This window comes from Brachypodium distachyon, chromosome 2 (assembly GCF_000005505.3).
Source record: "Brachypodium distachyon strain Bd21 chromosome 2, Brachypodium_distachyon_v3.0, whole genome shotgun sequence".
Classification (NCBI taxonomy): Eukaryota; Viridiplantae; Streptophyta; class Magnoliopsida; order Poales; family Poaceae; genus Brachypodium; species Brachypodium distachyon.
The window spans coordinates 56,011,285-56,028,448 of NC_016132.3; the positions used below are offsets into that span (position 1 = coordinate 56,011,285).

Here is a 17,164-nt window from a genome sequence, read left to right on the forward strand (position 1 = left end):
ACCAATTAACACACAAGCAAAAGAACGCTAGCTAAAAGCACAGAGAGCCTCTAATCAGTGTGTTCGCCAACTGATGCCTGAGCCACACAACGGATAGCTCCTTGAAGCCACCTCTTTTTCCATCTCCTTCGTTGAAGCCACAGACAGTCTTCAGCCGTGTCCATCCCCAAGCCTTCCTACCCAGGACCTTCGAAATAGTAAGACGGTACAGAAAAGTATTCCATCCAGTCGCTGCATCAAAAACTTCCTTTGCAACTTGTTCGACCAGTCTTATTCCCCACAACAACAGATTTCGTAGTGTAGCATATTTATGTTGCTTCAATTCTTAAATTGAGCACCCATGTATCACACCTCTACGCGCTCATGCTTTTATTGGGAAAACGTGTGTACCAATGTTCATATGGTGTAGCTAAGCCTGAATTATGAGAAAATAATTGAAGCAAAAATGCCATTTGCCATGAAAAGAAACGAAAAGAAAACCGTGGGATCCAAGGATGGATTCATCGAGAGCTCATTTGCACGAGTTACATGCCCTTAGTATAAAGCATCGGATTTAGTTATTTCTGAATGGAACATGATGTATGTGGTGAACATTCAAATACACCAAAAAAAATGAGAACTCCACGAAAATTCAAAAATATGTTAAGATTTATTTCTGTTGGATACAGAAACGACTTAGAAATAAGATGATTTTTTAAACGTGCAACTGCTCAATTCTAAACCGTGCAGTATGCGCTCGCCTTGAAAATACCGACTAGGAAAAAAATCACGGTAACACGTGGACCCACCGTCATACACAGAAAATACGATACGGTCATGGGCCGCGGAGTTGAAACCAAACCCTTCGCTTCCTTGTTTTCCATCCCATAAACCCAAAGGAACCGACGGCTCTTCCTCTCCTCGCTTCCCCCATTCCTTCCGCCCCACTGCGCTCCTCCAAAACCCTAAGGAAATCGGCGGAGGAGAGAGCCGCATCGAAGGCCTGCCCCTCACCAGAGATGATGCAGGGTCTCCGCTTCTGGGGTGCGTATCGTCTTCCCGAACCCCCAATTTGTTCGCGATTTTACGGCATTCTCCTTTGGCACTCCGCGCTCTTTGTGCATCCGCGTCAAACCGCAAGGAGTGATTTCGGTAGGAAGAGAGTAGTGGTGATGGATTGTATGTACCTCAGTCCCGATCAACCTAGGGTTCATCGGTTGTTCCTGAATTTTTTTACGGTTAAAAGTAGCGGAATTCTGTGATTTCTGTTTGTTCTGTCCTTATTGGGGATGTGGGCAGACGAACCATAATTATTTCCTTACTTTGTTGGAGCGTCTTGATATAGAGAGAGTAACGTGGTGGTCTCCTGCCTCTGTTTGGTGATGTTCCTGGTTTTGGTTTGTGTGAACTACTACAGTATAATTTCAACAACTTAGGATTTGGTTAGCAGTGATTGATGGCAACACGGCCACCTTGTAACTTGTAAAGCTTTCCAGAAACACTAGGAAGTTTCTCTTAGGCGAAAGATGATTGGCTGTTATCTCTCGGTGTATGTGTTATTAAATTTGTCTTTGCAATGTATGCTGTCCTCAACTTCAATCTATGTTCTGTCGTGGTCTGTATTTATTTTCAAGATAAGCATGATGTGGTAATTGGCAGCTGGCGCTGCCAATAGCTTTTAGGCCATTTTCAATGGAAGAGGTGCTTATATATACGCTTGAAGATACCATGTCAAGAAGCGTCTACGTAAACGGCTCGATCTCCAGCACAGCCAATTATTTTACAGGAGGTTAGGTAAAATTTTAATACTCCCTCCGACCCATATTACTTGTCGTGGATTTAGTACAAAGTTGCACTAAATCAACGACAAGTAATATGGATCGGACGAAGTAGCAAAATTCTGTGTAAGTGCCTATTAGCTTCAACGCAAACTATACCATCTCAGAACATCAGCAAATCAGCTTCTGTTGTCTTGCTGGTTTAGCCGAAGTCTCCAGAGCTTTCATGCTCTTCCAGCTGTGTCATCGCCATCGCCATCCAGCAGTGCAAGGGACCAGCTGTTCTCCCCTCTACCACCTCGTTCCCTTCCATCAGCTCCTCATCCTGCAACTCCGAGTTGTTCGACTCCCTCTTCAACATCAAATCAGAGAGTGAGGTCATTGCCAATCGCCATGATGGCCGCGCACAAGCATGAGTGGAGCTGCTGCATCAATGCCTCCTTGCTGTTGCTGCGATGCCTCCTCTGGAGGCCCTTGCTGTGGCTCGCAACAAACAGTAAATAGGTTAACTTCTATATTGGTTGCTTTCTACTCCCTCCGTCTCATATTAAATGACTTTCTATTACATGTATCTAGACGCTTTTTAGGCATGGATACATCCATATTTGAGCAAATTTGAGTCACTTAATATGGGACGGAAGGAGTAGAAGATTTGCGCTCTTTGTTGGATGCTTCCTGGAAGATTTGCGCTCTATGTTTGATGCTGTTGAATCCTTTGCTTGCATGCAGCTGTATGGCACAAATTTAATGCAGCTGGCATGCAGGTGCACTCCTAGCAAGTTGTACTCGATCTGGTGCACGCGTAATCAATGAGCCATAACGATTAACCAAATTCGTTTAGTTTGAGATGGCACGTGGAAGTGCCTGTCGCTTGACTCTGGCATGCAGGTGTACTCCCAGCAAGTAGTACTCGATCTGGTGAATGCGTAATCAATGAGCCATAACGATGAACCAAATTCGTTTAGTTTGAGATGGCACGTGGAAGTGCCTGTCGCTTGACGGGAAAACAAATCTCTCCAAGAACCAGTGAGATGTGACTCTAATTAAATCAGTGATGCCATTCCTGAAGCTGGGAATAACGTCCACTCTGGTTTGGCTAGCATTATTTGCCCTAGCGTCTCTATTAGCGCCTGCATTGGACATGGCCTTATTCTGCAGAAGCTTTGCGTTTTCTCGAAAATATAATATAGCTTGATGTGTGTTGCTTGGGATGGCTTAAGAAAGCAACAAATATCTTTGTTTTCCAGTTTCTTGCATTTATTAAATGACTAATGATTACTCTGCATGAATACTAATATTTGCAGGAGTTGTTGTCAAACCTGGAGAGACAGTGAAATGTGACCCAGGAGAGTCACATTATCATATTTCACAGGTGCGATTCAAAGGTTTACTAATTAAGTAATTATTCATCTTTCAGCCCATTTAGATGTCGATCAAGTTTGTCTATTGTTCAGTTTTTGCTTTTTTGTTTACAATAGATAGCACTGGAGGCTGACAATATGAAAGAGAATGTGGAAGTTTTTGTCAACGTTGGTGGTAAAAGGATTATGCTTGGCACACTTTCAGTTGATAAGCATCCTCAGGTTGTAACTGATCAGGTGTTTGACAAGGAGTTTGAGCTGGTTCACTCCTCAATGACCAGCAACATCTGCTTTACTGGCTACCAATTCAAGATCGTGAAAAGATATCCTTCCATATTTCTTTCTTCAATGTTTGCTGAGTGGCTTGAATATGGATTTGTATTCTTTAACATCTTGCTTGTCTTTTTTCACTTCTAACTCGTCTTCTAAAGAAGGTAAACATGGTTGTTACTCTAGTTTTGAGTATATACGATGCATTTTTTGTACAGTAGCAACTTGGCATAACTTCCGTAGCATCTGATGTTTCAGGTGATGATTCTGACGAGGAGGTTCCATTGGCTATTCCACTAGACTCCAATACAGATGGTATATTCATTGATATGCATACCAATTGTTGTTTAAGAGGCTAGACTGATTCTTTTGACTTGAGGATATTAGGCAGATTTACATGTGTAGTTCTAAGATGTGTTTTGTCATGTATCCCCTTTGTGCTACGTTGACCTTTGAAGCATACATTTCTTTGACATTATTTACTTTCAGATTACAAAAACAATCAAGCTACACATGGTGTCAATAAGCTTACTGCATCAAGGCCTGCTGATGCTCCATGCTCTATATCAAAGGCTGCAGTTCAGGAAACAGATAGTCTTGAAGGGCCAGAGGGTGACCATAAGGTTTGCAACTTTGCTAACCTTATCAACCATGAGTTGTGATGAAACCGTTGTTTGCTGGATAATTTTTTTTCTCGCTCTAATGCTGAATTATGCATTGAAGATATTGATAATAAGTTCAGTGATCACCATCTTAACATAAGTCAGTTATCTTTTTGCTAAAAAATAGTTAATGTTGACCGAGCATGCATTTTGACAGTTTTTTATGTACTAGCTAAACGCACATGCGTTGCTACATATTTTAAATATTTATGCACTCATATTTTTCAATTTTACTTTAAATAAGAGAATTTTCTTAAAATATTTATTTGGGAAAAGAATCATCTGAATTCTCAAAAGTGTACGTCAAACCAATCAACTATAGTTAGACGATTACGATACATATATGTACCACATTGAATAGGTGGCAATCAAGTGATTGTGTAACAAGCTAGGGAGTGGTCTCGGGTGAACAGACAACCACTGACTCGAATCTTTAAAGTGTATATAAAGATATTAAAATATTCTCGGTGTTTTCCATCTGCACTCAATCCCTACTTTCATGCAACCTGCCATTTTATTCAATAGTTGGAATTGGATAACAGATCCGCAAATAGTAGTGCCAGTAGCCCAATTAGTGATCTAGGAAATTGATACTTTGCTGAGGGTGAAACCTGAGATGGATTTGTAGGTGTGCTAGCTAAGTTTCCTGATACTGAAAATGCAGGATAAGACTGCTGCACAGGATCCCAGTGATGACAATGATAGTAAGGGTTCTGATCAAGATATGGACCATACTCCAAAGGTGTGAGATTTCTGAAACAGACTGTTATTTTATGCTTTATTTCTGTAAAATTCTGAAACTTTTTACGTTCTCCTTTTTTGTTATTAATTAACATATGCAGAAAATGAAGGGCAACAAGAGGCCAGTGGAAACACCCCTGAAGACACCTTCAGCGAAGAAGACAAATATAGCATCACCAACTGTGGGCAAGAAAACTGGTGTGAAGTCTTCTTTTGATTTGAATCTGCAGAATGTCCTTCAAAATTTTAATCTGCAGAACTCATGTTTTCTGCATAACCCAGGAATCTCACTACTTGATGAACTCGCATGCAGGCAGCTGTGTTGGTAAGAAAAGTGCGCATGTCCACGTTGCGACCCCTTACCCAGCAAAACAGGCTCATAAGATAAGTGAGCATGTTCATGTTGCGACCCCTCATCCAGCAAAACATGCAAGGAAGACACCTGAAAACAGTGACAAGTCTAAGCAATCGGCCAGCTACTTCTGCAATTCATGCAACAGGCAAATCCTCGTTCCATTTGTTTGAATCTCTTGCCATCTAAATAAATGCTGGCATGCTGTTCTATTCTCATGCACACACTTCTCTTCTTCAGGACATTCAACTCCTCAATGGGTCTCGAAGATCATTCCAGGATGAAGCATGGTGCCGCCAAATGACCTCAATGATATTCATTTTGGCAAGACTGAGTGAGGTTCCAGCTATGGGTCAATGCTTGTTAGCTGAATTTTAATATCGCAGAGACAGAAATGATCTGTAAAGATGTCACCATTTCTAGCTCGGGTCAACAAGCACCATCAGGATGTTTAATCTTTGACACCCTTGTGCTACGTTGTTTTTTTCAGTTATATGTGCCAAGATTCTGAAATCCGTTGTAATTATGCTGGTTGGGTTCAGTTTGTCGGTTTCCTTGAGGATGAATTTTGCACTCATCTGTATTCTTGAGTTCACACTCGTAGCAAGTGGCATTTTGCTTTCTGATCGCTGTTCTGCCCGTGCAAAGATGATAAATATAAAGTTTGTTCAGTGCTAGTGAGCTATGGTTTGTCTTCTTGGGGAACGAACGTTCTATTCATGCTAGTTGGGTTATCACGCTAATCAGGCGTGTAACACTGTTTCGAAGTACTTTTAGCATCAATATCTGATTACCCGGCTCATCAGTTAAAATCCATGTGAGCTGCCATTCTATTTTTCTTGAAGAAGTGTTATTTGCTCAACGAGTACATAATAAAAATCACAGGTCAACAAGCACAGGTGGCTTCTTTGCAACTATTTCAGTAATTTGTAAGAAAATCTGTGAAATATTTTTATCCAAGCACCGCGTGCCCATGAGCGGTTTTTACAGGTAATAGGAACTGCAGAGTCTTCCACATAGTAATATCAGAATAGTCACAGACCGAACTAAAAATCTATATGAACAGTACGAAGTCAAATATGAACATAGCAATGCCCCAAAATTGTCTGCCTGCCATTTCAGTGATTTCACCCAAACCAACAAATCTCAAATATGAACAGTAGGAACTCTCAAATATGAACGATAGTAAAGAGCCAACCGCAGAGACGACTTTTCAGATGTTCCAGGTTAAAGGTCAAAAACACTATTCTAATGCTGATTGAATGATAGAAGTTGGAGACGTAGCACCAGGCAGCAGCAGCACAACTCATAATCCAGCTACATGTTGCCGCCACTAGCAGCTCACTCGTGCTTTGCCTTTTCATGAGATTTGAGTGCCGCATCACTGCCAAATGTCCTGAAAGAATCGGACAAGAATAACAGGTCAACATTTAAATAAACAGGGCAGTAGTTTGGAACACCAGAACACTAAATTGCCAAGCTGTATACATACTTGCTGCATGACTTGCAGGCAACGGTTCCGCCAGTGGATTTGGGGGACTTCTTGGGTTTGCTGTTTGCCGGCGTCTTGGCCTGCTTTGCTGGATGGGGAGTTGTCACATGGGTAGCCTTCTTGTCATCTGAAGCTAATATATATTTAGTAAAAGCCACTCATGGGTGCCGTGATAAGGTTGACGCAGGACCTCAGTGAGGCATCAAATCACCTGTTTTCTGGCCAGATGGTGTTGCAATCTTTGCCTTCTTGTCAGAAGCAGGAGCCTTCAAGGCAGTTGCTGCCACTCTCTTCTTGCTAATCTCAGGCTGTAGTGCACAGAAAAGTCAGATGAGGCTGTAGAAGCAAATGGAAAAGAGAATTAGATGCACACCTCCTTAAGAGTTTCTTCATCTTCCTCGTCACTTGAAGACTCTTCACTACTGATATCATCCTCTTCACTACTGGTATCATCCTCTTCACTAGTGGTATCATCCTCTTCACTACTGGAATCATCATCAGTCATTTCCTGGGGAAAAAAGAACATTTAAATAGAGGATATTAAGAGTGTAAATATTTCACAAAACTGTGAGGACTAATGCACTTGCATAATCATCAGAGAATGCACTTACATCATCACCAGAAGATAATAAGTCTAATAAATCATCATCAGAATCATCATCGCTGCCATTGCCATCTGTTCCCTTTTTGCCATCCTTTGCAGGAGCCGTTACCTCATGTATGCCTTAAAGATGGAACACAGAGAGGCACATGTGATCCGTTAGTTTAGACAGCTTAAAGAGAGAACACAAATTGTCATCAAGATTCAAGTAATAAAAGAAAAATTGCATACCACCAACATTATTGATGACTTGATTGTTTACAGCTTCCACTTCGTCTGAAATAATGATATATTTGTTAGTATCTGTTATGGCAGAGAAATATGAAATACTGCTGCAACATGTAACCAGGAAGGTACCTTCATCTTCGCTAGAATCAGGAGTGAAGAAAGCAACAAGCAGGTCAAGGAAACAATGGCTAAGAAGATAGATTTTAAATATCTCTGATCAAATTGAAAATAATGTAGAGCAGTAGCTCCAATGTTAAGGATATTCAAACTCATCAGGCATGAAAGACTGGTAACCGCACACAAAGACACTGGCAGTCTCTGAATTGTGTGATAGCTCAAATTTTTTCTGAAAGTTCAAATCACAGAGAATCTGAGGATGATTTTCAGCCGACAAAGTTCCTATGATCACCTTCTGATCATCGATTTTAGTAGATACAACTACATTCCCACTTCCTTTCTTTGTTTCAACAAGGGCAGCCTAAAAACAATAACCAGAACATGGGAGTAAATCCAATAGATTAAGAAGGGGCTGATGATAAAGCTTAAGAGAATACTGGGAAGCAAATAGGCACAAGATGGGTAAACCTGCGAGACGTGAATAATATGGTCATGACCGCCATCACAAGAAACAGTCTGTCCAGGCTTCACTTCCACGCCTGTACCAAGATAACAATAAGGCCATAACCACTTAATAAACATCCACAAGATTGTTATTTTACTCTTAAGATGGATAATTAATTTGGCATTAACAAAGGCTACATAAACTATATGACCAAATGAAAATTGCCCCTTCACAAAAATAGAGTTTATTTTTTACGAACACCAAAATAGAGATTCTAATGTTAGTGAAATAGACAAAGTTGTACAAAAAGACTACAGAGCCGCAATGCCATCCCACTGCACCATAAACCGTAATGTCTGATGACCAAAGAAAGCAGATGGTATCATCAGTGCATCACTATTAAATGGAAAAACAGCTTACCATTAAATAGCTGCCGTGAAGTACAAAGGTACCACCAGAGTATCGAATGAGTACATACAGCTATCAAATAACTAGCGCCGAAAAGGAGCACATTTCAACAGCAGTCGACACGGGCAAGACCAATATCCTAGCACAAATCTAGCCATCATGATAAGAGCACCCGACCCAATGGATTGCTTCTTTTCTCTCCAGTGAAGCATAAAACAGATAAGCCCCAAACTAACTTTCCATCCTTCATTAGGAATTCCCAACATCCAGATGAACTAATCTAGGCAACCTCAACTGATCAAATCCTCAACTCTAAACCAACATGTATTCCGTCAAAAAACAAACCAACATGTAACATGGCCAGTTGGCCACCATCCGGACGAAATACTTAAAATCGCGTACCAGCACAGTACCACCAGCATATACTACAGGTACAGGAAACGCAACAATTGATGACACGGTTGATTGCCAGGCACCAAAATTCGAACCGGAAGCTCTAAAAAACAAATCCGCAAATCGAATCGTGGAGCAGGAACAACCCCGCCATCTGAAAAAACGCAAATCGAATCCTGGAGTACGATGTAGGGGAAGGGATGGTTTACCCCAGAACTTGATCATGGTCATGCTGACTCGAGGAAGCGAAGGCGCGGCCGTGCAAAATCCAAGGGGATTGGAGAGGCGAGGGTTTAGGGTTTTGTTTGTGGAGGCGAATAAAAGGAGCGAAGGTAATCGTCCCCCAAATTTAAAGGGAGGCAGACGCTCCTGGGCCGTTTGTTTCTCACGGTGAGATCTGGCCGTTCGTTCTTTTGCTTTCCACGATTTCTGATTTTGGAATTGGGAAAGGGCAACCGTAAAACCTCAGGCTTTCCCTAGCATGCATCTGAAACCAGAAATTCGCAGCCAGTTTGCCTTGAAGGACATGATATACGCGGCACAAAATTACAGTTTTGCCATGAAGGGCATGGTATATATCTGGTTATCTGGTACGTTTGCAAATTGCAATCTGAAATTTTAGGATATACTAGCAAAAGAACCCGTGCGATGCTACGGAACAACGGAAAGTGTATCAAGCACGAGCCGGTGGAGGCGAAGTCTGGACATTGATTTTTCGATTGGATTGATTTTCATACTGAGATTGATACCGAGATTTTTTGTTTGGGTTCGGATTGATTTCCATACTGAGATGGATACGAAATTTTTTGGATTTCATGCTAAGGAGATTGATTTATTTTACGACTGTTCGTATTATGTTGTGACAAATTTGGACCGTACGATAACTTTCGGTAAATCTAAACCGTAAAATTTCTGCTACTGAAATCGTGAATAAGACGGGAGGGAAAGAAAATAAGGAGCAGTGACATATTGATTGTAATTTTAACGAAATTGACCGACCAACACCGACCAACGACGCCCACTCATCACCACCGATTCCAATTTAACATATTGTAATAGATAATAGATATATTGTAATAGATATGCGCATTGCAATCTGAATCTTTAGGATATGCGCGCTGCAAACTGGTGGAGAAGTTCGTATGCCTTCCCTTAATTCAGATTGCAAAAGTACTCGGAAACTTCCTTGGCTGGGGAACGAACTCTGCACCAGTTTGCAGTACAGTGCGCATATCCTAAAAATTCAGGCTGCACTTGGACCAGCCACACGTGCTTCGATGCCAATGAACTTCTGCATCCTCCCACTCACAAGTATCGTCACAAGCTGACATCCAGTTATTCCGATCATGCGACATATTTACGAGAAGCCAACGTAACTCTACAAACATGCCCAACACAATGGGGAATAATATTTACTACTAGTATCCCCGGTAAAAAAGAATGAACAATCACTACATCAGTGCTTTCACGGTGCTACTTCGATCATATCTCCTGGACTTGCAATCTACCTCGCCGCTGAAGCTCGTGGAGCATGAGCAGTGCAGCAGAGTCCTGCGAGCTCTTTTTATCCGCAAACCCGTCTCCTGTCAGGCTGATCACATCACTATTTGGCATATGCAATGTTATGGTTGAAGCGAAGAACTCTTGTGTCGGAGTAGCTTTCACCGAGGAACCACCGGATGGGGGACACGCACTGCTGTTGCAGAAAAATGAAGCGAAAGATCATCTGGTTAGTTTACACAAGCAAGCTACTTCAAGGGACACTCAGTTACCACATCCAGATCAGTTTGAGGCAAAAGTACCTTGGTAGTACTTTAACAGAATCAAACTTAGGCGCTGGCCATTGTAACTTTTTGCAGAACTCATACAGCGCTACGCGAGGTCCTCCTTTACTCGTCTTCACCGCCACGTGCACTGCAAAAATGAGATAAAATACTCATTTTCTGTTCAGGTGATACAATCGGTGTATAGATTGAGGTCCAGATATGAATGAAGAACTGGCACTCAGGAAAACGAACAAAACAAACTGCTGAGAAATGAGAACATACCTGGTTTATCAAGCACAGGACCAGCTGATTCGTTTCCCCAGAATGGTGTTAGAACCTGTGTATCCATGGCATCAAACATGTTGTAGCAACTGTTTTCACTACCACATTGCTTCTGAAATTGTTCCGTTCTGATGGCGTTCTTTGATATTATAAACCCTTTTTCCTGCAGAAAAGAAATTGAACATCGAGGCGTTGAACTAATGTACCTTAAAGGCTTAAACGATCATTATAACAATGCGATGTCAAAACAGTGAAGCATACAAAAGAAAAAGATACCTCGAGGTCCTTGAGTAACATGGAAGCTGCGTGGGCTTTAGCATCTTTTTTATTCTTGCCAAAACCTCGTCTGATAACGAGCACGTCCTCGAGTTGTACATCCAGAATAGCCTGTATTTTGTCTCCATCTGTACATTTAATTCCTAGAAAGTACCCATTTTTGTTGCACCATTCGAGAAGCTCTCTAAATGGAGGCAACTCCAGGTTCTCAGGTGTGACGATAGGGGAAAGAAGAGGTTTAAAAACACCCCGAACTACATCCAAATCAAGTTTGGTATCTATAAGAATTGCACCTGCAATACTTTCTACAATATCACCTAGAACCTGCATGACAAAGACAAGCAAACTATGACATATTCGTATAGATAGGAGGAAAAACATACTAGTTCAAAATAATATAATGGATGACTTATGGCAATTCATAAAAATAGCAATAAATCTATTTAAGCTATCTTGAGTAAATCACACAGATAAAAAACAAAGGAGCATAAACATACTTTAGGCCCCCTTAATGGAGCATCCGATGAAAGGTTGATTTCGTCCATGGATGAATTTTCCAGACTATTTGCATATTCAGTAATTTGGTCCAGTAAAATCCCAGAAGACTGCTGGAGAAAGTGATGGAGTTTGTGCTTTACTGCAACTTTTGCAAAGTTTTCATTGTTTACTGATGCAGACCTTAAATCTGTCAACTCCCCCTCATCGGTGTCTTTATGACTACTGAAGAGATGCCATGTTAAGAGAATATCCAAGGCAGCATCGCCAAGGAACTCCAGACGCTGGAATAGAAAAAATAGTGTAAGTTTTCCAATACAGTCATTGCATAAAGAATTAATTAAAGATAATCAATACGAATAAGCAGCTAAATGTTCAACATCAACCAATACCTCGTAGGAGTATCTTTCTTCTGATTCCTGATGTGATGGGTGGGTAAGAGCCTCTAACAGAAGACCTTTCACTGAAAATGCATAGCCTAGTTTTGCCTCGAGCGCTTCTACTAGATCAATTTTCGGAACATAAGTCTTCATAGATGCACTCAAGATGGTCTGCATAATCAATTCTTCCTCAATTTCAGCATCAACACCCAACCACCTGAGAACAGCCACAGCTGCTCTTAATCCACCTCCTACATAATATGCACCAATTATAGCTTCTACACAATCAGAAATTGTTTTGGAACACATCCATCTGTGTCCCTTATCACACGCCTGGCCTATTTTAATAGTAGGTTTTTCATCAATGACATGAATATCCTTAGTTACAACCTCATAATCTACTGGGCATTTGCAATGAAAAGGACGATTAGTGCGCTGTCCTGGTGCAAGCCATCGGCGAGGATCAAATGCAGCATCACGTATGTAACCCTACGGATCACATGCCACCAATTATGGGATTAGTCCATGGTAACAAATACAAATGTGTACAGATTGCCTACAATCAGATACATCTTACCTGTATTTTGTGTTTAATTCCAAGCCTATGAAGCGCCGCATTAGATATTATATCAATCCTACTGGATGACAATTGACCTTCATGCTTATCAGGAAATTTCAGGAAAAGATGACAACTCACTGCATACTTCAGCACAGAATCTCCCAATAGTTCTAGCCGCTCCATAGAGAAGTCCTCAGAGCATCGCAGTGTTGTAATAGCTTCCAGAATCTGAAGAACATGTGCAAATTGATTATGTCCATTTTAATAAAATAACAAATGCATGTATAGAAGTCAGCAAAAATACTAATCTCAATTTCTCACCAGAAAGCTCGATATATTAGAATCGTATGCAATTTCACTTCTTAGTTGACTGGCTAGCATTAGTGTCTCCATACGATACATCAAAGATGGGAACAAATAAAATGCTCTCAAAATGTCCTCAGGCAAATTAAGGGGAATTAGCAACTCCGGGGGCATGTGAACACGGTTGTTCACCTTAATTACATCTGTTGTGCCATCATTTTTGTTCTCACCATAACCTAGAAAAAAAACAAGAAAAGATGAATAATAGAAATAGGCTCCTAAAAAATAATCAATTAGACATGAACAATGAGAACACAATACATAAAGAATATACCCATATAATCAAATGAGCTTATTTTCAATCACGATTGGTGTATGAAAAATGAAGAAGCTTCAAGTAATAATGCTTCAAAGAACTACGAAGTTACTGAAATTAAAACTACCTACAAAGGGGAGGACAAGGACCTTCATCTCGGATCTTTGAGGAAAGAAGGTTGTGAGGATTATGACTGGGTTTCAGCACTAATAATGGCTGTGAGGGATGACGAAGAACTATGTCATACCTGCACATGAGATATATCAGCCCAAACTGACTCAAATATATTAACACTTAAGAAAGTACATGAATCTGCACAAAAATAAACATAAGAGAGTACATGAATATGCACAAAGATAAACATACTTCTTTTCAAAATATTCTGTAAATGTCTTGAACCCTGATTCTTTCTTACTGGATACACCATCAAATGTGCTATTGGCAGATAAATCAGTAACATGAAGAGCAGTATATATCTTCCCGGTGTGCACTGCCAGCACTGCTACATTTCGAAGGGTATGGACCTCACATGACGTGTTAGCAAGATGAATTAGATCTCCATAAATTTGATCGAAATCAAGTATTGCAAGTAAGTTCATTTTGCCATCAGAATGAATCTTTCTCATTAGTCTAACAGCTGTAGCAGCTTCATCAATCACTCTCCAGTTAATGCAAAAACTGTCATGAGACTCTAGGGTAGGATCCATAGGTAAAAGCAAATACATATTTGCATTATTCCAGATCAGGTTGTCGTCTTTGTTGAGAATAAACTCCCTCGAAGAGTTAGATGATTTTGATCCAGTGAACAACTTTCCAAACAAACCATTAAAGATAAGTGCTTGAAATAGCTTTACCTGCTCCATCTAAGAAGAAGAAGAAACAAAAAGTATCTTTCATATTAAACCGAAAGCAAAGAAGGAGCAACAAAGGTAGCAAAAGGAAAACACAAACTTGAGCAGACCTGTTGAACATCTAACTCAAGTAGGCCACATGGAGAGACTGAAGCTTTTACCATCTTGTCATGCAGATATAGATTAATATCCAGATTAGCAGCTTCATTTGCTATAGTTGTATCAATTAACAGAACAAACTCAGAGTATTTCTGACCAACTTGATCACAAGAAAAATTCAACTTGTAGCCTTGAAGCTTAATAACAGTTCTCTTGGATGCCCAGGTACCAGAGAAGGCACAGGCTCGGGTTGTACCATGTAGCTCCTTCCGTTTTTGTACCTTTGAGAAGCCAATAAAAGATTGCCATCAGACAGATAGGTTACTTTTTTTATCAAGATTATCTCAGGAATCAATATTGCAAAAAATGGGCTCTAATGTACATGACATGTTTTTAGAACTTAGCAATCACGTACCAACACCAGCATTAGATGTGAGAACACTTGCTTTGTTCACAATTTCCACCGGTGGCTCTTTAAGAGATGGACAAAGGCAGTCATCATGCACTCCTAGCAGGTCCAGCTGCTTACAGGCATCAAGACAAACGAGTTGTTTTGCTTTCTGCTTGCTTCTTGCTTTTGGACCCTCCAAAGGCGGTAGCACATCACTAGACGGTAATGTTAATGTACACACAAAACCATCATCGTGATGAGTAAACTCAAATGATGGTCTTGTGGTGTGATACCTGTGACATGAGCAGAAATTTAAGAAGATGAAATTTTGTGTGATGCCTGTACACACAAAACCATCACTAGACTGGTATTGCAGATTTCAAGTTATAATATGTGTTGCCAAGAAGAAACAAAATTGAGAATGTGATAACCATACTTGTCCTTCGGAAGCTTGTCACAGTACTCGGAGATAATACTAATGCTAGAATCAACAGTTGCTCCAGCTGTGCCTATATGACATCCATTTCTGTCTTTAACGGGAGACAAATGAGGGAGTAGATCCTTGGAATCTCTGTTGAAAGCAGTCTCCACCATTGACGTCTTGCTTCTCGAAATGGCAGATGCCAAATTATTTTGTTCCGCGTCCACCCTGTAAAAACATTGAAATTGTGGCGATTATGGCGCCTTGTTTTCCTTTTCGCAATCCCTTTCTGCAACCATTTTAATATCAGAAAGCACCATCACACGGACAGTACTCTGTTTTCCAGATCATACGAATACAGTAAATATGAAAACAAACAAAAAACAAAATGTGCCGAACCCTCTCGGAGTGAAGTCTTGACACTCTGTATTCTGCCGCTTCTGCCTGTCTGCTTCATCTTCTTCAACAGATGGCTCCGGTGACCTTTTCAAGGGATTCATGTTAACTGCCAATCCAACAACAGTTTATCAATAGGGGTCAATGGCCATACACCATTAGGAATTCCCACACCAAGTCGAATGTAATCAATAACTCATCAAGGGGGGAATCGAAATGAAGTGGCAGAGTTCTGACAAATGACAGGCTAATTCGGGTCACTTAAACCCCCCAAAACCCTCCCAACAAAACAGAGACCCGGAGCAGCAGAGATAACCGGAAACAAGGGGCCGGCATGTTCTGGGAGCTGATGGAGACTCCTATATCGCCCGATTGAGCGGCATAGCTTCGAAAAACAAATCGCAGCGCGCTCCAATCCGCCCACATTAACGCCAGCGAGTCAGAAATCAATCGGATCAAGCATGCATTGCCGAACACCGAGCCAACGACTCTCTAATCGGCGCAAAAACCGCAGCCCCTAAACCCGGGAACGAGAGAAACACAAAACCCCAGTGTGAGAAGAAAACCACACGCAATACGGCTGTTGGTTACCTTCGGAGACAACAGGAGCAGCCTCCGCCGCCGCGGAATCGGCAACGCCCATCACCGCCGCCTCTCCGCCCACCGGTTCCGCTTCCGCTCCGGCCATCAGCCAAACCACCTGCTTGGACTTGGCGGAGTATGGAGGTGAACGGCGGTCGGCTCGACTGTGGACGGCGGTCGGGTGGGAGGAGGGGGATCGCTGACACGGCCTGGCCTACCAACAGTCCTCGGAACCCTCGTGACGGCAGCAAGTATAGAAAAACCCGGGGTGGTTTCCGTATCAGGATACGGGACGCGGACGTGGGCGCGGAACCTGTTGCTTTTCTTGCCCAGGGAAGGGTAAACTCCCGCAGAGGAAACTGGCCCGCACGTCATTGGAAGTGCTGCTGCGACGAAAGCAAGCCCGTGGCGATACTGGCTCCTGGGGCCAACGTGGGCGGGTGGACCGTGGGACCTGATGCTCGGTGGGGTTGGGTGGGGCGGGTTGATTCTCCTTGATGGATGGATTTTCCCGATTTGGGCTAGGACTTGATGGATCAATGGGTTTGGAGCAAAAGACCCAAGTTCGACCAATTTTATTAAACGCTAGCTAACTCGTTCGTTAAGGCGATTTGTTAACTAGAGATCTTTTTCAGATCTTCACGCTTAATGATCTTAACGAGCAAGCTCGGCGAGTGCTCGTTAAGCTCGTTAGCGAGCTCGTCACTTGTGAGTGGCTACTAAAACTTATTTTGCTGTTGGAATTGTGCTATTATTTCTTTTTTGCTGTGTTATTTTCAATCTTTATAGTGTTGTTCGGCTTTTGATATATTTTATTTGCTACAAAAGTTCATCCCAAGAAAATAGGTAATGCCAGAAAATTTAGATCACCATATACCATCTATTTATCTTAACGAGTTTTTAACGAGCGCTCGCGAGCTCTTAACGAACCGAGCCTAACAATGGTCTCAGATCGTTAACGATAACGATCTCAACGATCCGAGCTCTTAACGAATCGAACTTAACGAACCGAGCTCTTAACAAACCGAACGTGCTCGTTAGGCAGCCCTGCTCACTAGCATTTAGGCCCACAGGACCAATGGCGGATTGCTAGCACCCGTCCGTGTCCTCGTGTCATGCACCATCTCGTCCCTGGCCTCGGCGCTACTTTATTTTGCCGGCCTCGTCGTGTTTACCTATACCCGAAGGCAGTGGCGGATGTAGGGTTAAGGTTGCGCATT

General features: G+C 41.8%; 3 protein-coding genes across 9 annotated transcripts; 1 reads left to right on the forward strand and 2 right to left on the reverse strand.

The window, feature by feature from the left end:
- Window positions 1-840: 840 nt before the first annotated feature.
- Window positions 841-5,820, forward strand: LOC100837477 (histone deacetylase HDT2). Of its 3 annotated transcripts, none has more exons than XM_024460102.1 (10): window positions 841-1,023; window positions 3,062-3,129; window positions 3,236-3,441; window positions 3,530-3,552; window positions 3,632-3,703; window positions 3,878-4,011; window positions 4,715-4,792; window positions 4,902-4,989; window positions 5,105-5,291; window positions 5,384-5,820. In XM_024460102.1, exons 1-10 carry the CDS (start codon window positions 999-1,001, stop codon window positions 5,445-5,447), a joined length of 945 nt encoding a protein of 314 aa, XP_024315870.1. In that variant the 5' UTR covers window positions 841-998; the 3' UTR covers window positions 5,448-5,820. The 3 variants fall into 3 exon arrangements, with proteins under 3 accessions (XP_024315870.1, XP_024315869.1, XP_003567378.1); XM_024460101.1 differs by having other exon boundaries at window positions 842-1,023; window positions 4,893-4,989; XM_003567330.4 differs by having other exon boundaries at window positions 844-1,023; window positions 3,647-3,703; window positions 4,893-4,989.
- A 249-nt stretch (window positions 5,821-6,069) lies between these two features.
- LOC100837781 (histone deacetylase HDT2) lies at window positions 6,070-9,264 on the reverse strand. 2 transcript variants are annotated; one of them, XM_010234414.3, is made up of 10 exons: window positions 9,037-9,264; window positions 8,050-8,120; window positions 7,728-7,942; window positions 7,594-7,616; window positions 7,468-7,512; window positions 7,247-7,359; window positions 7,009-7,143; window positions 6,847-6,943; window positions 6,636-6,768; window positions 6,070-6,539 (listed from the first exon to the last, which is right to left on the reverse strand). In XM_010234414.3, the coding sequence occupies exons 1-10, from the start codon at window positions 9,056-9,058 to the stop codon at window positions 6,485-6,487; spliced, it is 909 nt and encodes a 302-aa protein (XP_010232716.1). In that variant the 5' UTR covers window positions 9,059-9,264; the 3' UTR covers window positions 6,070-6,484. The 2 variants fall into 2 exon arrangements, with proteins under 2 accessions (XP_010232716.1, XP_010232717.1); XM_010234415.3 differs by having other exon boundaries at window positions 6,636-6,762; window positions 9,037-9,254.
- An 839-nt stretch (window positions 9,265-10,103) lies between these two features.
- Window positions 10,104-16,222, reverse strand: LOC100838087 (endoribonuclease Dicer homolog 3a). 4 transcript variants are annotated; one of them, XM_024459911.1, is made up of 15 exons: window positions 15,954-16,222; window positions 15,366-15,471; window positions 14,982-15,194; window positions 14,566-14,838; window positions 14,166-14,433; window positions 13,571-14,067; window positions 13,336-13,451; window positions 12,907-13,124; window positions 12,604-12,813; window positions 12,039-12,515; window positions 11,649-11,930; window positions 11,152-11,475; window positions 10,876-11,038; window positions 10,630-10,741; window positions 10,104-10,520 (listed from the first exon to the last, which is right to left on the reverse strand). In XM_024459911.1, exons 1-15 carry the CDS (start codon window positions 16,048-16,050, stop codon window positions 10,310-10,312), a joined length of 3,567 nt encoding a protein of 1,188 aa, XP_024315679.1. In that variant the 5' UTR covers window positions 16,051-16,222; the 3' UTR covers window positions 10,104-10,309. The 4 variants fall into 4 exon arrangements, with proteins under 4 accessions (XP_024315679.1, XP_024315678.1, XP_024315677.1 ...); XM_024459910.1 differs by lacking the exons at window positions 14,982-15,194; window positions 15,366-15,471; window positions 15,954-16,222 and having other exon boundaries at window positions 10,104-10,523; window positions 13,354-13,451; window positions 14,166-14,435; window positions 14,570-14,725; XM_024459909.1 differs by lacking the exons at window positions 14,982-15,194; window positions 15,366-15,471; window positions 15,954-16,222 and having other exon boundaries at window positions 14,166-14,435; window positions 14,570-14,725.
- Between the last annotated feature and the right edge of the window lie 942 nt (window positions 16,223-17,164).

Excerpts from the sequence above, each read along its gene's own strand:
- LOC100837477 (XM_024460101.1), top strand. The coding sequence starts at position 999 with ATGATGCAGGGTCTCCGCTTCTGGG. Across the intron at positions 3,130-3,235 it reads CACATTATCATATTTCACAG|ATAGCACTGGAGGCTGACAA; the intron begins GTGCGATTCAAA and ends TGTTTACAATAG. Across the intron at positions 4,793-4,892 it reads ATATGGACCATACTCCAAAG|AAAATGAAGGGCAACAAGAG; the intron begins GTGTGAGATTTC and ends TAACATATGCAG.
- LOC100837781 (XM_010234414.3), bottom strand. The coding sequence starts at position 9,058 with ATGACCATGATCAAGTTCTGGG. Across the intron at positions 7,617-7,727 it reads TTCATGCCTGATGAGTTTGA|TCCTGATTCTAGCGAAGATG; the intron begins ATATCCTTAACA and ends TGCTTTCTTCAC. Across the intron at positions 6,944-7,008 it reads ATGAAGAAACTCTTAAGGAG|CCTGAGATTAGCAAGAAGAG; the intron begins GTGTGCATCTAA and ends TGTGCACTACAG.
- LOC100838087 (XM_024459911.1), bottom strand. The coding sequence starts at position 16,050 with ATGGCCGGAGCGGAAGCGGAACCGGTGGGCGGAGAGGCGGCGGTGATG. Across the intron at positions 12,516-12,603 it reads GAATTAAACACAAAATACAG|GGTTACATACGTGATGCTGC; the intron begins GTAAGATGTATC and ends TGTGATCCGTAG. Across the intron at positions 11,931-12,038 it reads AAGAAAGATACTCCTACGAG|CGTCTGGAGTTCCTTGGCGA; the intron begins GTATTGGTTGAT and ends TTTCTATTCCAG.